The sequence below is a fragment of the Eriocheir sinensis genome, chromosome 55 (assembly GCF_024679095.1).
Source record: "Eriocheir sinensis breed Jianghai 21 chromosome 55, ASM2467909v1, whole genome shotgun sequence".
Taxonomy (NCBI): Eukaryota; Metazoa; Arthropoda; class Malacostraca; order Decapoda; family Varunidae; genus Eriocheir; species Eriocheir sinensis.
Genome location: NC_066563.1, coordinates 8,130,493 through 8,146,587, shown reverse-complemented (window position 1 = coordinate 8,146,587; position 16,095 = coordinate 8,130,493). Strand labels below are relative to the sequence as shown.

Here is a 16,095-nt window from a genome sequence, read left to right as displayed (position 1 = left end):
TCAGACACATGATAGGCAGGAGCTTATGGTACAAATTAACAAAGAATGACCTCAATTTGTTGTATAGAAAGTCTCATTAGTAAGGCAGCTTATATGAATTTTTTAAGTCAAGACCCATAGTAACTGTTTTGGGTTTTGTTAGGTTAGGTTTGGCTAACCGGAGGGAGGCAGGTGCCTCAATAGGTGTCACTTAAACAATCCTACCTGCACCACCCACAGATCTATAACTCTGTGGCGCCACCACCAGACTAAGGGACATTCACTAAAAGCACCCTAAACTGAAGTCTAAAGCAGCAACAATAACCTCAGCCTCAAAATAAATAAATAAATAAATAAATAATAATAATAATAATAATAATAATAATAATAATAATAAATAAATAAATAAAAGTAAAAATAAATAAATGATTAAATAAATAGAAGCCCAAAGGCACCATAGACAAACTTGCAATTTTTTCTCAATTCTCAAAGTTCCTGAAAATTTCCAAAATTCACATGGAAGGTTTCCAAGTTCAAAATTCCAAGAAATTTTACAACCCTACTTATACATAATATATATATATATATATATATATATATCTATATATATATATATATATATATATATATATATATATATATATATATATATATATGCAATACCCTACAAGGAAGGACACTCACTCATTAGACCTGTGATTGGACATTCCACTCATCAGTGGGTCAGGTGCTGGATTGTTGGCCATGTTTGCTGCGCTAACATTCTCCTGGCCCTGAGGCTCCTGCCGCTGAGTGTGCTCTAGGGCATAACGCTCCTCGGGGCTCAAATTTTCTGTTGAGGTGCTTACATCAGGTTCACTGCTGCTTAAACTGTGACCATACTCTGTTAGGGAGAATATAAAGAGATTTAGTCCACACAAAAATCAACGGCATCCTATTGTGCATCAACACTATATGACTATTCCCTGTGTGTGTCTATACGATCGATAAATAAAACTAACCAATGAGCAGCCCCATTCCTCTCACCCTACGTTAATGAGGGTTCAGGAGTGACGCATCCCTGTCAGTGCCCTTCCTAATTTTCAGTGCTTGATTCTGTTTAGTTTGTTGGCCTCACTTCCTTCGTATAATTAAAATTTAGGCTACGCTGCTGAGTGGCATAAAGTTGGACATAATTGCATTCACTGAACAAAAATTAACTCTAGAACAGGGGTGTAAAGTCTAATTTCACTGTCGAAACAATGTATAGTTGGGTATCACAGTAGTTTCTTGCCGAAAGCTTACTGAATATGAACACATCTTTCTCTGTTGTTGGTGGAGAGCTGTCAGTAAGAATGAAGGGACGGCATGCCTACCTTTGGCCTTGAGGAGCGGGTTGGTGTCCTTCGCCACGGGGTGTTGCTGCTTGGCTCTGGCTTGCTGGGGTTCCTGGTGCGAGGTCATGGCTACGTCATGGCACAAAACTTACCCGGCTGCTCTGAGGGAAATGGAACATGCTTAGTCTGGGGAAGGGGTATAATATGTATATTTAAGTGCTGAGTAAGCTACCAATGCCTGAAGAGCACCCACCGCCTCACCACTCCCACCTGTTACCACCAGCCTGTGTAGTGTACCCACCCCTGCCACAGCCCTGTCCCATCCCCTGCTGCATATTTCCGCCAGCCCACACCACATGCCGAAGAAATTTAAACTAACCTAACCTAACTTAACCTAATGTAACCTACCTAAAAGGGAGGCTTCATCACCCTCAACCCCCCATCTATTTTTTGGAAGTCATTTGTTACAGCACTGCATTGAGGAACCAAAACTGAATCCATATTGTATATAAGCATTAACTTCGCAAGAGGTGGCTACTCTCTCTTCAATATTACACCGGAAATCTCATGTATCTGTCTTGCATTGAAAACCTAACCATTATGGAGCATATAAGATTGAATTAATTGGTTCAGATGATTACAAACCCACTCTGTTGGACTGTAAAATCGGCTATAGCTAGTTAGGTCATTAGCAAACCCATGGAACTTATTGGTGAGCCTGTCCATCCCCTTTGGCACAGCACACACTAACACAGCTACAAGAACACACAACACACATACAACAGATAATGGAGGCGGGCAACAGGATTTAGTTAGGTTATTATGATCCCTCTCACCCCGCGGTCACTCACAGACACTAACACAGCTAAAAGAACACCCAATCTTTCCTGGCTGCTGTGGACTGGGGCAAAGGGTCCATGACAAGCCTCACACATTGCTCACATTCCACCAGACAGCTGCCACAGGAAATACACGGCAATACACCCCAGCCAGGCCTTTGTGTGGACGTATTAATCACCACCTTAACCACATCCTTCACCCAATTAACAGACTTAAGGACGCCTGTTACTCCATACAAGAGGCATATTCTCACATTCCACGGTAAAAACAGCTGAACACTCACAGGAAATACACACAGTACCTAAAAAACACAACCAAGCCCTTGAAAGCAGGCAACCAGCAGTCCAGCACTGAAAACTCGTCCTCCTCCTACAAACGTTCTTCATAAACCACAATTACTCCATACACAAGACATATTTCACATTCCACACTAAAGAAAAAAAAAAAAAACAGCTGAACTCTCACACAGGAAATACACACAGCACAATAATCCACAACCAAGCCCTTGAAAGCAGGCAACCAGCACTTAAAACTCGACCTCCTCCTGCAAAGTTCCTTCATAAACCATAATTATTCCACACACAAGACATTTCGTGGTATATATAGGTTCTTTTTCAATACATAGACTCCCAGCAACCAACCTCACGATGAATCTGGAGACACTAACACCTCAAGTCCTCAACCCTCAAGTGATGGAAAAAGAGCATCACCGCCTCCCTCCCGTTCTTCCTTTTGGGGCCTCGAGTTCTCCTTTCCTTTGGTCCAACCCTCCTCACAGCCCCTCTTATTCCTGTTCCCTCCTCTGCTTCTTGATACATATTCCATCCCACTAAATAAAGGAGGATTTTGGAATAAATAATAATAATAATAAAGGAAAAGTATCCTGAGGACAAAAGATCTGCGGTAAATAGGGGAAACTATGGTAGACTTTGCATAGGCCACTTTAATTTTGTTCCTGTAGCTGCTCTTCTCTGCATCCCAGGACATATTGCATGCATCCCACTTGACTAAATAAAGGATGATTCTGGAATAAATAATAATAATAAAGTAAATATAAGAGAGTACTGAGGATATCAGAACTGCGGTAAAAGGGGAGACTTTGATAGACCTTGGACAGCCCATGCTCTTCTTAGTCCATTGCTCACCTCCGCTTCCAGAAACATATTCCCAAAATCCATATTCCATCCCACTAAATAACGGAGGATTCTGGGATAAATAACGATAATAAAGCAAAAGTTAAAGTATGAGAGCAAAGGGTACCGAGACACAAAAACTGCGCTAAGAAGGGGAGACTATGATAACCCCACTTCTGGTCCCCGTTAAGCTACCCTTCTCTGCTTTCCACGACATATTTCATCCCACTAAATAAAGGAGGACTCTGGAATAAATGATAATAATAAGTTAAAAATAAGGGCTAGGGCAGAAGGTACTGAGAACACAAGAACTGCGATAACAAGAGAAACTTATGTATGATAGCCCCACAATTCTTCCTGTGGCCATGTTCGCATTCCAAAACATATTCCATATCCCACTACATAAAGGTATAACTTGGAGCGACTGATGATTATAAGCTGTAAAAGTAAGACAAAGAAAGGCACTGAACCAAGGACTGAGCACGTAAGGCCTGAACGTTACCTGCAGTGTGATATCCCAGCTCGATCCTTGCGCCAATCTATTAAATATTGACGGGACAGATAACAATGAGAAGATAATTATTATAAAAGGGAGGACTTATCGCCACGTGCCCAATCCTCTCTGGACTGACGTCATTATATTGTATTGAGGATTCTGAGTGATACGTGTGTGTGTGTGTGTGTGTGTGTTAATACGCCCGATAAAGCTAAAAATTGTTGTTTGGATGGTAGTCTCGTATAGGTGTTAGTGTAGATTACAACGTGCACTATGCCGTTGTCAGTGACACGGCTGCCACAGCTATCAAGGCCACTTTACCCGTCTGGATTTGTGCTTGGGTAGGAGTGCTAACCACTGCAGGCGCCTCAGACAGACAAGGTAAGCAATGTATTCTGTATTTCAACACAAGAAGAAAAAAAAAAATAATGGGAGGAGTTAAAAGAAATTAACTTAAAAGGAGAATCGCGATTTACAGTAGCTCTTGAAAAGGTTATCGGCTATACCTGAGGACTTGTCAGCTAAAGGTAAAGGTGGAGGTGATACGCCATAGCTGCGCGTGGCCTCGGTGTTCATCTCCGTCCCATTGACCCTCGACTGCCCGGACCGGATTTCGAACCCCGGCCTGAGGATTCGTAGCTAGCCAAGCTAAACACTGCACCAGGGAGACCTTTTTAGCTGCTGACTGACTATGATAATGAAATATAAAATAAGTACTTATAGTGACTCTGAGAGCTAATGAGCTAGTTTTATAGAAATTGGAAAGTTAATTCAGCAAACCGTAAGTCACAAGGTTGCCCCATTTTCTTGACTCCATTTAATGTAGTTTTAGGTCATCTGCTCTTATTTCACAGGATAATACACTGCTGGTCACGAGATTGATGCATACTAAGAATAAAAGCGGGCCTAGATAAACTTTTGAAGCTCTCTACTGATGATCTCGCTCGAATGGCTCAAATGTGTGAAAGATACCGAGATTACTCTGCTTGACAGTGAGAAATATCTTTTGAGAAACTTTGATTGCACATTTATATCTGACTATCTATTAATCTCAGCATCCGGGGCTACGCATGCGCTTCTATGTTGGTTAGTATAAATTTAGCCCCGACGCCATGTGCAGCGTTACCAGGGGCCAGTATATATGGTACGTCCCTTGCGTGAACTTCATACTGCAGAACACTTCGCTACAACGGACTCAACGATCGAAACACACTGCTAATCGAAGGCCTACACAGGTATTGCTTGCCTAGGTATAGCCTACAACTAAACAAATTGATGATTGAAAGCCTACACAGGTATTGCTCGTTTAGATATTCAACGAAACAAACTGCTGATTGAGGGCCTGCACAGGTATTGCTTGCTAAGGCCTGCACAGGTTTTGCTTGCTCACCTATACAACGAAACAACTTGAACAATGAAAACGGGCACACATACTGCTTCCTTGCCCACGTCTATGGTTAAGTAATGTGGCAGCTAAAGCCTCATTCTTAGCCGTGTGTGTAGCTACAAAAGGTATTTGATTACTGCTACCACTTGCTTTCTGCAGGCTATGCTCCCCTCTACAGTTGACAAGGTACTTTGGAAAATTGGGTATACTTTGTTATATATTATTTTCCCCTGTACCACTGCTTCCTCTGGGTTATTGATGCCTGCGTTCATTTCGTTATTTTGCCAGCCCCGTGACTCCTGTTACGTAACTATTTTCCTTCGTTACAGTTTTTATCTCATTATTTTTCAGTGTCATTAGTTCCTTGGACAATCGATATCTTAGGGTACATCATTATCTACAATGATTTTCAGACTCATGCATATTAGATCTACGTTATTTTTTTCCTGTACCAATGGCTCCTTTGGAGGCTATTTATACTTTATAATAATGGTTCATAAGCTTCCCTGCCTTACTCCGCTTCCCTGCCCCACAGACTACATAGCCGAGGGGTGGGTGGGTGCCACTGTCAGCGTGCCAAATACCTTGTGCTTAGCTGCTATTGCCGCACAGCCCATTGCGTAACAAAAAAAAAAAAATGTGTATGCTAATCAGTTTGTTCTCTCCAACTGGGGTAAAGGGAGCAATGCCCCACCCAAGTCATATATTATCTAAACTATACCTGAATGGTTCATGGCTGTTATTCTGTCAATTGCCTTCTCAAGATAATAAAGCTGACAAGGTGCCCGCAACCACACACCTCCATTTGTCAATCTCTTAGTTACAGGAATTTCACATAGATATGTACTACCTCTCACCAAAAGGTTGTTGTGCAACACAAGATAAAAGACAAGGAGACGGTGTAAACTATCAGTCTTTCCAACATCCGCTAGTCCCTTTATCTCTGCCAGTTATCTCACCGCAGGTTTACGATTTTCACACACACACACACACACACACACACACACACACACACACACACACATATATATATATATATATATATATATATATATATATATATATATATATATATATATATATATATATATATATATATATATACATAACCATTTTGATTCTTGACAGGCCTCACTGATATGCTTCCCCAGCCACACCCTCTTATATATATATAAGATTTCAGCTTTCTTTATATTACACTATTACGTGATACTTCTGGTGGGCAGGACAACTTTTCAAAGTAGTAATTGTACTACTTTTGAAACATACAATAATTTGCTTACAAAGGTAAAGTTGGGGGCACACGCTGTAACTGCGCGTGGCCGCGGTGCTCATCTCAGCGAACTGGCTCTTGATCCTTTTTTGCCTTTATCCCGGGTCACAGGGCAGGTGTGGTGTCACATCCGGGTTACGAACATTTACCTTCTCTAGGTTTCCCGAAGTACCCATTTATCGACCAGCCCGAAAAGGAAAATTAACAGCTGGGTAAGCTGCACGCCGACTGCCCGGGCAGGGATTTGAGCCTTGGCCCGCGCCTTCGTAGCTAGGCATGCAAACCACTGCAGTTTCCTTTAGCCAGTCTCATTTTTATTTTCTGTTGCAGGGTCATCTTACCACCTGCAGCATCTTGTTACTCTATTATCAAAAGGTAACTAACCTATTATAGTAAAGGTTCTGGTTATCAAGTGACCTTGTTAATTCAGAAACTAGAAAGCAAGTGACTGAGTGCCTGCATCCCAATGGTCTACTCCACAGCAGAAAGTCAAGCAAGCCTGTGTTTGACCTGAAATAGTAAGTCTGATCAAGATTTTTAGTAATACAACCAGATGATTAAATTACTGTAAAACTACATGATAATCTATCAATACTTCACCACTGTTGCAACATTGCTGGCCTGAGGGAAGACATATTATGTGGAATGTGATGAGAATTACTGCAAATTTATTTCTGAATGAATCATTTCAGTCTGGGTTTAGTTACTGATTATCGCATGTTTATTTTTTTCGAACTTCACGTAGACAGCCAAGCTATTGTATGTTTTGCATGAAAATCCTCCTTTGCCCTAGTAAAGTATTCATATTGCAATATTGCTATTTTTATGAATCACCATAAAGTCTTTGTTGCCCAGTGGATGACAAAGTTAATATTCCTCTCACGAGGCTGTGATTTAATGGGGCTCCCCGCTTCAGGGAGGGGACAAGACCAATAGTCAAAGGAGGGCATTCCGCAATTTAAGTCCGCTAATCGCTAATCAGCGAATTGCGAACAAACAAAAAAATTGCGGAATAGCCTTAGCGGTTGAAAAATTAGCGGATTTGCAGTTAGCAGAATGCCAAAATTATAGTCCGCTAACGTAAACTTTCAAAAACCGCCAACAGTAAAACTTCCATCAAAGTCAAGAATATTTTTGAAAAGGTAAAGGTAAAGTTGGGGGCATACGGTGTAGGAGCGCGTGGCTTTGGTGCTCATCTCCGTAACATTGGCCCTATTCTTGAAAGTGTGGAGAAACTTCTTGATTATGGTGGCCAGACGTCCCGGATTGTAATGGTTCACCTCAGAAATAAAATTGTCCCGGATTTTATGCACTGTCTCGGAAAATGTTTATTATTTTTATTATTATCAAAGCGTCCCGGATTTCACTTCCAGAAATCTGGCCACCCTATTCTAGATCTGTCACACGGGATTTCAATAAAGTGCCTCGATGACTCCCCCCCGCCAGGTAGCTCCCCATATATTTCTCTTAAAGTGTTGTGAATGTTCTCAACGAGGGTAAACAAGACTGATGACCACAATAATGCACCCCGCTGCCAGCCGGCCCGCAGCCTCCACCCTGTCCTTCACACCCGCTCGGTGGGCGCCCCCTAGTGACGCCTTGACACTGGTGTAGCAAATGAAACCGAACGTAACACTACGCCAATGACTTGAGAGGTGCAGGACACACGTCGGTCCGTCTGGGAGATAAAGCGTACGCAGGAGCCGCAGGAACCGCTATCTTTGAGGGCATGCTGCGTGTCACGGCGTGTGTGCGTGCGTGTGTGTATGTGCGGGCGGCTGGCCGGGAGATGGGGTGAAGGCGAGGCCAGGCGAGCGGCAGCCTGCCTGAGCAAGGCCGGCCAGCCAGGCTGCACAGCACAGCTTCAGTACACTGAGGGGCGTACACCAGGCATCACGTGACGATGGTGTCCACACTTCTCCCTCCATCGACCTCCTTCCTGTCTGTCCTCTGTAGGAAGACATAAACTGGTGCAGGATTACCATTGCAGTGGCATCCTGGCAGACGTACTGGCGCCGCCCTCCGCCCTCTACCAACACCTGGTCCCTGTGGAGGATGATCAGGGTCAGCCTGGTCACCAGGACACGACACTTCTGCAAATGTGAGTACTGCTGAGTTTTTTCATGTTTGGCAGTGCCGTGTATTTAACTCCACACTAACCGAGGACGGTCGAGTCCTATGATAGCCGCCCTTCCCTTGGACTTCACGGCGTGGTGCGCTAATCAATTATTTAACGATTGGGTAACATCTTGGTTTGAAGACACCTGGCTCAGGAATGTGGTAATACACCTGCACAAAGATAAATGAAGGTGCAGGACTCTTTCAGCTAGTGTAGTCTGCAGAGCTTCACACTTTATCGAGTGAGATGCCCCGCGCTGCCAGGCGAATGTTGGGCACTTTGCAACCTTTAGGATATCCCTAGGAATGTTCCGTGTTACTGTGTCCAGAGCCTGTCTATTTCATATCATTACCTTTGGGGTTTACTTAACAGTCGTGTGAAAATCAGGTGTTGGCTATTTTGAAGGATTGCTCTTCCCGTATTATTATTTAATAAAACAATCATTTTAAATCAATAAAGAATCGTATTTGCCTTTTTTTTTTTCCTGGAGCCACCTTACGACAAGGAAGCACATTTTTCCTTGCATTCCATTACAACCCAGCAGCGTAGTATTTATTTATTTTTATCCCTTCATCCATCATATGATTATACTTAACAGACTATCAGTAATACACATACGAAACTATCAGTAATATACATACAGACACTGGATATTATTTAGTGATTCGAAACTATATTGACAGTGATGCCATATTATAAAATCCGATCTCGGCGAGTAGAGATGATTACTTTTCTTGACATCAAACATTTAAACTACTGTAGAACCTTGATATGAGAATCTAGCGTGTGTAATAGATAAGGGGGTTAGGGTGGCAGGTTCCTCCCTTCTCCTTTGTTGTGTGACTGCAACAATAAACAATCAATCAATCATTAGATAAGGAATGCATGTAGCTACGACTGGGATTCAAGAGTGGAAGACAATACCGCTCAGGGTGAAGGGTGATAAGCGAAGGGGAGGAGGGATTCAGCCAAAAATACGGGATCAAGGAGGGAGGGAGGAGGGCGGCGGTGCAGTGCAGACGACGCGCGGGGAGCTCGGTGACCCACTGAGAGCCATTATTATTTAGGCAACCTGTCTTCTTCTGTTTATCACTTTCATTAAATGGTTAAAATTGTACAGCCAAGCTTTTGTACTACATATGTAGTACTTTAGTTTCTCTCTCTCACACACGCACACAGACACACCGGTAGCTCAGTGATAAAACTGCGCTGCCAAGCTTCACGGCCTGGCAGGTGGAGGTTCGAGCCCCGCTGACAAATAGTTACTGTCTTCCTTTGAGGAAGGGGAATGTGGGGTGTGTCCTGGCAGTACCCAGAGATCGACTATAATGAGCTTCACTCTTGTAGGGAGGGTAGGCTACTTGCTGGCGATGACGAGTTCTTCTTGTGATCAGGCCATGGTGGATTACACACACACACATACACACACACCTCATAACTGAGGTCTCGGGTTCGATACCCGGGCGGAGTGGAGACGGATGGGCAGCCTTCTTAAATCCGTGCTCCCTGTACGTCCACCCAGCAGTGAATGGGGGCCGGGTGTGTGGGATTGTGAGTGCGAAGTTTCAGCAGCACCCAGAAAAGCACGCGCTCTTTCAAGAAGGGTACTGGTTGGCGATCGCGAGTCTATCGCGTGGTCTCACCATGATGAATTACGACACCCAAAGATTCATCACTTGAGCTCCACAGGCTATTTCGGGGAGGGTATTGGCTGGCAATCGAACACGCGATCGGGCCAAGAAGTCTAGAGTTAGGCATATCCAGGCTGGGCCGTAATTTCTGGGGGTCTAGGGGGACTATAGACCCCCCCAATGTTTTCTATAATGGGCTCAAACTGACCCTAAAAGTGCTTATTAAAAAAAAAAAAAAATCAACCACTGGGCATGCATGCTCCCTTCAATTTCCCCCCCCCCCCCCACCTCCCTTCATGAACCTATGATGTCTTCAAGCCCCCCCAAAATATCCCAAAATTACAGGCCTGCCAAGAATCCTTGGATCAGACCATGGTGAATGACTTATTTTTGAAGAAAAATAAAAATTACATGTCAGTCATCTGATTTTGCAAGTGTGAACTCTGCAACAGATTTTCTTCTGACTTCCCTTTTGTCTTACCATTTCTACATTAATGAATAAATGCAACAGAGTGCTTCCATAAAGATGATATGAGCCAATACTGTTGTGTGCTGTAATAGCGTTTGTGACACAGCATGAAGACCAGTACTTAAGCCAATATTATTTCACAGTATAGTGTTATGTATATCAAGTGAAATTAGTTTATTGCAGCTACTATTTTAACTTTTTTATCAACTTATTGATTTTTTCCATTTTTTGCAGGGTTAGCTGGAGAAGCAAGACGACACTTGATACTCAGTTTATGTGTCTTTGTTACTCTGTTATTCATCAATGCAGCCATTTACAACTATGGCTGTGATTATGTGAGTACTGACTGTGATTATGAGAGGATTGTTTAAATGCACATCAGTTTTCCATATGTATGACACATCGTTCATCAACATATAGTACATTTGTATTTAAATATAATTCTAGACTTGAGTACTGTTTGAATAATATTTCTATGCTGTGCTTGTAGCACTTCATCAACTTCATTTATGGCACAATATGGTTAATTTTAAGAATTTTTTCTTATATTTTACAGATGTCACCTCCTAGTATACCTGTTGATATGAACTCCACCCACCTAAACCAATTTCTAATTAAGGAAGCAGACTTCTGTCACCGGCAAACGAACCTCAGTTTTATAGTGTACATCCACTCCTCACTAGACAATGTGGAGAAGAGGCAAGAGACACGCCTTACGTGGGCCTCGGCAGGTCTGTACGATCCAAGTGTGAGGATGGCTGTGGTGTTCATGGTGGGCCAGGCCAAGAATAAGTACGAGGAAATTATTCTGAGTGAGGAGAGCCATCGATATCATGACATTGTGCAGGTTTGACTCATTCATCTATTTTTATATGCTCACATTTCATTATCAATACCAGTGTATATATTGTCTTCATTAATGGTGCAGAGTAATTAGATGCATTTCCTTCTCTATGACCATGGCTTTCCTTGTAGCAGAGTGTATGATCTAACAGTGACACCTGCTCATGTCTCTTTATTTTTTTAAATGGTTGAGCTACTTTACATTTAGGGAACACTAAACACACTTTCATGAGAGATTGTGTGATAGTGATTACATGCAGATCTGCAGAAGGAAAGTGAAGGAATCACTGGAAAGAACAAGATTAGGGAGATAACATAATTCTGAATTAAGTGAAGTGTTTGAAATTTTTAAAAGGTTACTGGTTGGGGTGACTGAAGTAGTTGGAAATAAGGTGTGTGGAAGAAGAAAGAAAGGGTATGCATGGTAGACAGATGAGAAAAAAAAGAAGCAGTTGAGGGTAAAACAACTTGCAAGAAAATCCTTCAGAGAATTTGTCTGGAGAGGTGAAAGAGATGGGAGAAAAGTACATAGAGTAAGGCACTGGTGGAAAAAAAAAATAGTTTGGGAAAGAAAATAAATCATGAGAACTTTGACAGGAAGATATCTGCAGAATAAAAATAAAAAAAATAAAAAAAATGTGTGTGTGTGTGTGTGTGTGTGTGTGTGTGTGTGTGTGTGTGTGTGTCCGGTGTTTTACTTATGGAGTTCTCTTTGCATGCTTTTCTTCACCAGGGTAACTACTCTGATACTTACCACATGCTGAGCTACAAGGCCTTGTCCTCCCTTAACTGGCTCACCCACCACTGCTCCCATGTGCCCTGGACAATCCACGCAGATGACGATGTCCTCATAGATGTCTTTCTTATGCAAAAGTTCCTCAAAAACAACGGCACCCAGGATAGCTTCTTTTGTTACCCATGGGACAAGTCTTCTGTGAGACGGCACGGGAAGTGGTGTGTGCGGTCAAATGAATATCCCGAGGACATGTATCCTATTTACTGTGCTGGCGGGGCATGGATGGTAGCAACTCCACTAGTGCCGCGCCTTCTAGATGCAGCGGGCCGGGTCCCAATAATGTGGGTGGATGATGTGTACCTCACGGGCCTGCTGTCCAAGAATGCTGGGATTCCGATCTCCACCAGCCTGAAAGAGAACATTAGGACAAGTGATATTTATAAGGAGGACCTTGGAAAAACAATGATATGGTTTAATCCTGGAAAACCAAGAACAATATGGTGGTATAAGTTGTTAAGTTTTCATGGATATGTGTCAGAGATAGATGTGTAGCATATTATCTTGGAGAGTACAACCTGGATGGAACTCTACCTTTTCTTGCCAGTATTTAAGTAAACTCTGAAGTACCTATTTAAATGCATTTATAGAATTACTATACTGCTGAAATATTTTTGAAATACTCCTGCTTTTGTATTTCTTCAAAGGCTTCTAATATATTGACATCATATGTCATTAAGATTGAATAAGGGAAAGTGAGTGATGTGAATATGTGCCATAGATCTCATCCGTAAATTCCAGAATTTTCTTATGTGTAAAATATGTATAATTCAAATTGCACGTAGCTGTTTGCATTCTTTTCCATATTTACCCATAAATTATTCAGTGAAAAAACTATCATGCAAATAAAGTGACATTTTTATGTATTTTATAAGAGAAAACAAAAGTTGTTATTAACCGTTATTAAGGCTTATGCAGTATAACCTTGATCATTATTATTTTATAATTATTATTATTATTATTATTATTATTATTATTTTTATATTTTTATTTTTATTTTTATTTTTATTTTTATTTTTATTTTTATTATTATTATTATTATTATTATTATTATTATTATTTTTACATTTCTGCCTGGCGCCTGGAGCCGGCAGGCCTTCTTGCTTTCCTGTAGAGGCCTGATCGTCGGCCCCAGCCCGTTATGGCGCAGGCAATTGTTTATAATAGCACCATCTTAATTGCTGGCTCATGCTGCCTGCCGGAGCTATTCTTTGATCCTCTCTCTTAGAGTGAGGATCTAGAGTCCGGGTTGATAGGTGATGGGTAGAGCTGCATGGTAGACAACAAGGGGTTTGTTTACATGATGCTAATCTGCGGGAACTGGGCCATCCAGTGGGTAAGGCGCATAGCTCGAGGCTACTAGTTCAGTCCCAGCTCACGGCTCTTGCATGGCTGTATGGTCGTAGCCGCCTAGCTCTGGGAAACTCTATACTGACCTCGGTGTCAACCCTGGACCATGGATGTGAGATGCCTGGGTGGTAAGGGCAAGGTAAATAAAGTACGTATATAAAATAAGAAGCAGCAACATTTCGACACCTGCAGAAAAGTAAGTGGTGCTACGAACTGCGTAACAAGGATGGAGAAGTAGACCTGCATGGGGTAAAAAAACTGCACCTACACGATTATAATGATCTGACACAGGTACTGAAGGCAAGAAAAAGGTGAAAAATAAGAAGCAGCAATAGTACATAACTGCTAACTTAGTGGGAGTAGCCATACCGGTATCACACGAATGGATAGTGACGTGTGGAAACCCTTGCCATTGAGAAAATTCGGTTTTTATTAAAAAGAACAAAAAGTAAATAGGAAATGTATATGACGAGTTATAAAATGCTTAGCGTAACTAATAATAAAAAAACCAATAAGGATGGAAAAGGAAAGTGTAGTTATTGTAAAAAGTTAAGTAAATATATTAAGAGCTCTACATTTTTTAACGTAACTAATATAAAAATAATAAGGATGGAAGAGCAAACTGTAGCAATTATTGTAAAAAAGTAAAGTAAAGAACTGTCTATATTACGAGCTCGACGCAAAGTGTAATTATCGTAAAAAGTAAGAAAATAAGAACTGCCTATGTTATGCGTTTTACAATGCTTAACGTGACTAATGAAATAAAATAAATAATAAGAATGAAAAAACAAAGTGCTATATAATTATTGGACCCAGAGTAATGAAGGCAATAAAAAAAGCAAAAACAAAAAAAAATGAGTAGCAATATCATGTCAACTCCAAACTTAAGCGCAACTCCAGTAATTAAGTGAAAATAATGAGAGGAGTTACAGCTTGAAGGGGTTGTATACTTATCGAACCAGACTAATGAATGGCGTAAGTTGGCGCAGCAGAAAAAAGAAGAAAGAAGAAAACAGGGGTCGGGAGGAGGAGGAGGAGGAGGGACTCGACTATAACTGTTCTATGCAATGTCCTCGACGGGTCACTCACTCTACATTCACTCCACTCTCAACAGGCGACACCTCTCCTCCTGCTCCCCTTTGTATGTGTGTGTGTGTGTGTGTGTGTGTGTAGTGGACTTCAGTTATCTTCTAGCACCTTGTATGTCACTGTGAATACTTTTATATACTCTTCAAATGGAGCTTGTGTTGTGTAGTGTTCAAGTTTGAGACACGTAACTGTAAGGCCTTCTTCTCATTCTTCTTTTCTTCTTCTTCCTCTTTTTCTTCTTGTTTTTCCTCTTCTTCATCTTCTCTCACCGGATTTCGTGCAAGTTTCCCATCACTTGGATGCTGAGTACGATACACTCGGTTTTTACTGCACCGGTTTATCGATACGTGCATGCAGTTGCTATGTTTCAGGTATCATTGCATTCCTATTCTGAAATGTTCGTGTTTTTTAATCGTTTTACTGATCCATTCAAATACCACTAGAACTCAGAATGTCTCTTTTTGCATGATACACGAACGCAAGTCAAAGGCAGTGAGGGCCCACATACTTTTATTCATAATGTGAGCATGTGCTAAAACTACGCGTGGCCTCAGAGCTCATCTCCGACACATAAGCCCTTGAGCATATGGTTGGTAAGAACCCATTACCCCGGAACACTATAAGGCTAATGTGACATCTGGGTTACCACATTGTACATTCCCCAGGTTTCCCCAGCTTATAAATATGGCTGACCTACCTTGACCCAGCAAGTCGCCGAACAGCAGCAAGTGTTGAGAGGTAGGTGGTGTGTGGAGAGGTGTGAGGGGACTCCTAATGTGCATATAGCCCTTTTGTGTCGTGTGTGTTCCTCGTGTTTAGCCGGCCCTCCCGCCAACTTTGTGGTTTATTTCCATGTAATGCTGATGGACTTAGAAGTTATTGGGACGCCTACACGGGCAAATCAGAGTAGGCTACCGTTGAAATCGCTCGCCGTGTGTATAGTGATCAAGGTTGGTACTCTCAAACGCTTCCACCGCTCATGTCAACTAATTCCAAAGGCCGAAAAGGAGATTAACCGGGTTCTGAGTGTTTTTTTCACGTTCATGGTACAGAAGATGGACCAAACTACCACCAGGGTCATTGAACTATACCGTTGGAAATGCCCCAAACTCCTACACGAAAGCCTTGTCAAATGTATGAGGCTGGTCGCCGAAATGTTGAAAAATATGGTCCCAGTAAGATAATTGTGGCTTAAACCTTTGCATTGGGCCTAAACTGAGTACCGATACTGCCCCCATAGAGTAGGTTAGTTAATAATACATGTACAAATCCATCTCCCTGTCTTTCCCCTGTTATTACGTTATAGCATTCGTACCGTGGGAACCTGGATAAGCCATACGTCTTTCAAATGCCCTTCACCTCACGACACACAGTGGT

The 16,095-nt window shown here is 41.9% G+C and overlaps 2 protein-coding genes across 10 annotated transcripts in view; one reads left to right on the top strand and one right to left on the bottom strand.

The window, feature by feature from the left end:
• LOC126984009 (angiomotin-like) overlaps nucleotides 1-2,914 on the bottom strand; it is a 31,624-nt gene extending 28,710 nt beyond the window's left edge. The window contains exons 1-3 of one of the 6 annotated variants that reach the window (XM_050837312.1): nucleotides 2,777-2,914; nucleotides 1,335-1,456; nucleotides 664-862 (exon numbers count right to left, since the gene is read on the bottom strand). In XM_050837312.1, coding sequence (XP_050693269.1) covers nucleotides 664-862; nucleotides 1,335-1,422 — 287 coding nt within the window. In that variant the 5' untranslated portion in view covers nucleotides 1,423-1,456; nucleotides 2,777-2,914. Of the gene's footprint in view, nucleotides 1-663; nucleotides 863-1,334; nucleotides 1,457-2,418; nucleotides 2,540-2,673 lie in introns of those variants that run through there. The other 5 variants (XM_050837318.1, XM_050837313.1, XM_050837316.1 and 2 more) reach the window with 5 other exon arrangements.
• Nucleotides 2,915-4,893: 1,979 nt separating this feature from the next.
• On the top strand, nucleotides 4,894-13,059 carry LOC126984011 (beta-1,3-galactosyltransferase 2-like). Of its 4 annotated transcripts, none has more exons than XM_050837337.1 (5): nucleotides 4,894-4,999; nucleotides 8,415-8,525; nucleotides 10,878-10,978; nucleotides 11,200-11,490; nucleotides 12,220-13,059. In XM_050837337.1, the coding sequence occupies exons 2-5, from the start codon at nucleotides 8,480-8,482 to the stop codon at nucleotides 12,772-12,774; spliced, it is 993 nt and encodes a 330-aa protein (XP_050693294.1). In that variant the 5' UTR covers nucleotides 4,894-4,999; nucleotides 8,415-8,479; the 3' UTR covers nucleotides 12,775-13,059. The 4 variants fall into 4 exon arrangements, with proteins under 4 accessions (XP_050693294.1, XP_050693295.1, XP_050693291.1 ...); XM_050837338.1 differs by lacking the exon at nucleotides 4,894-4,999 and adding an exon at nucleotides 6,794-6,942 and having other exon boundaries at nucleotides 11,327-11,490; XM_050837334.1 differs by lacking the exon at nucleotides 4,894-4,999 and adding an exon at nucleotides 6,794-6,942.
• Nucleotides 13,060-16,095: the final 3,036 nt, after the last annotated feature.

Coding starts and splice junctions, on each gene's coding strand:
- LOC126984011 (XM_050837334.1), top strand. Junction 8,526..10,877: donor GACACGACACTTCTGCAAAT/GTGAGTACTGCT, acceptor CATTTTTTGCAG/GGTTAGCTGGAGAAGCAAGA. Junction 10,979..11,199: donor ACAACTATGGCTGTGATTAT/GTGAGTACTGAC, acceptor TATATTTTACAG/ATGTCACCTCCTAGTATACC.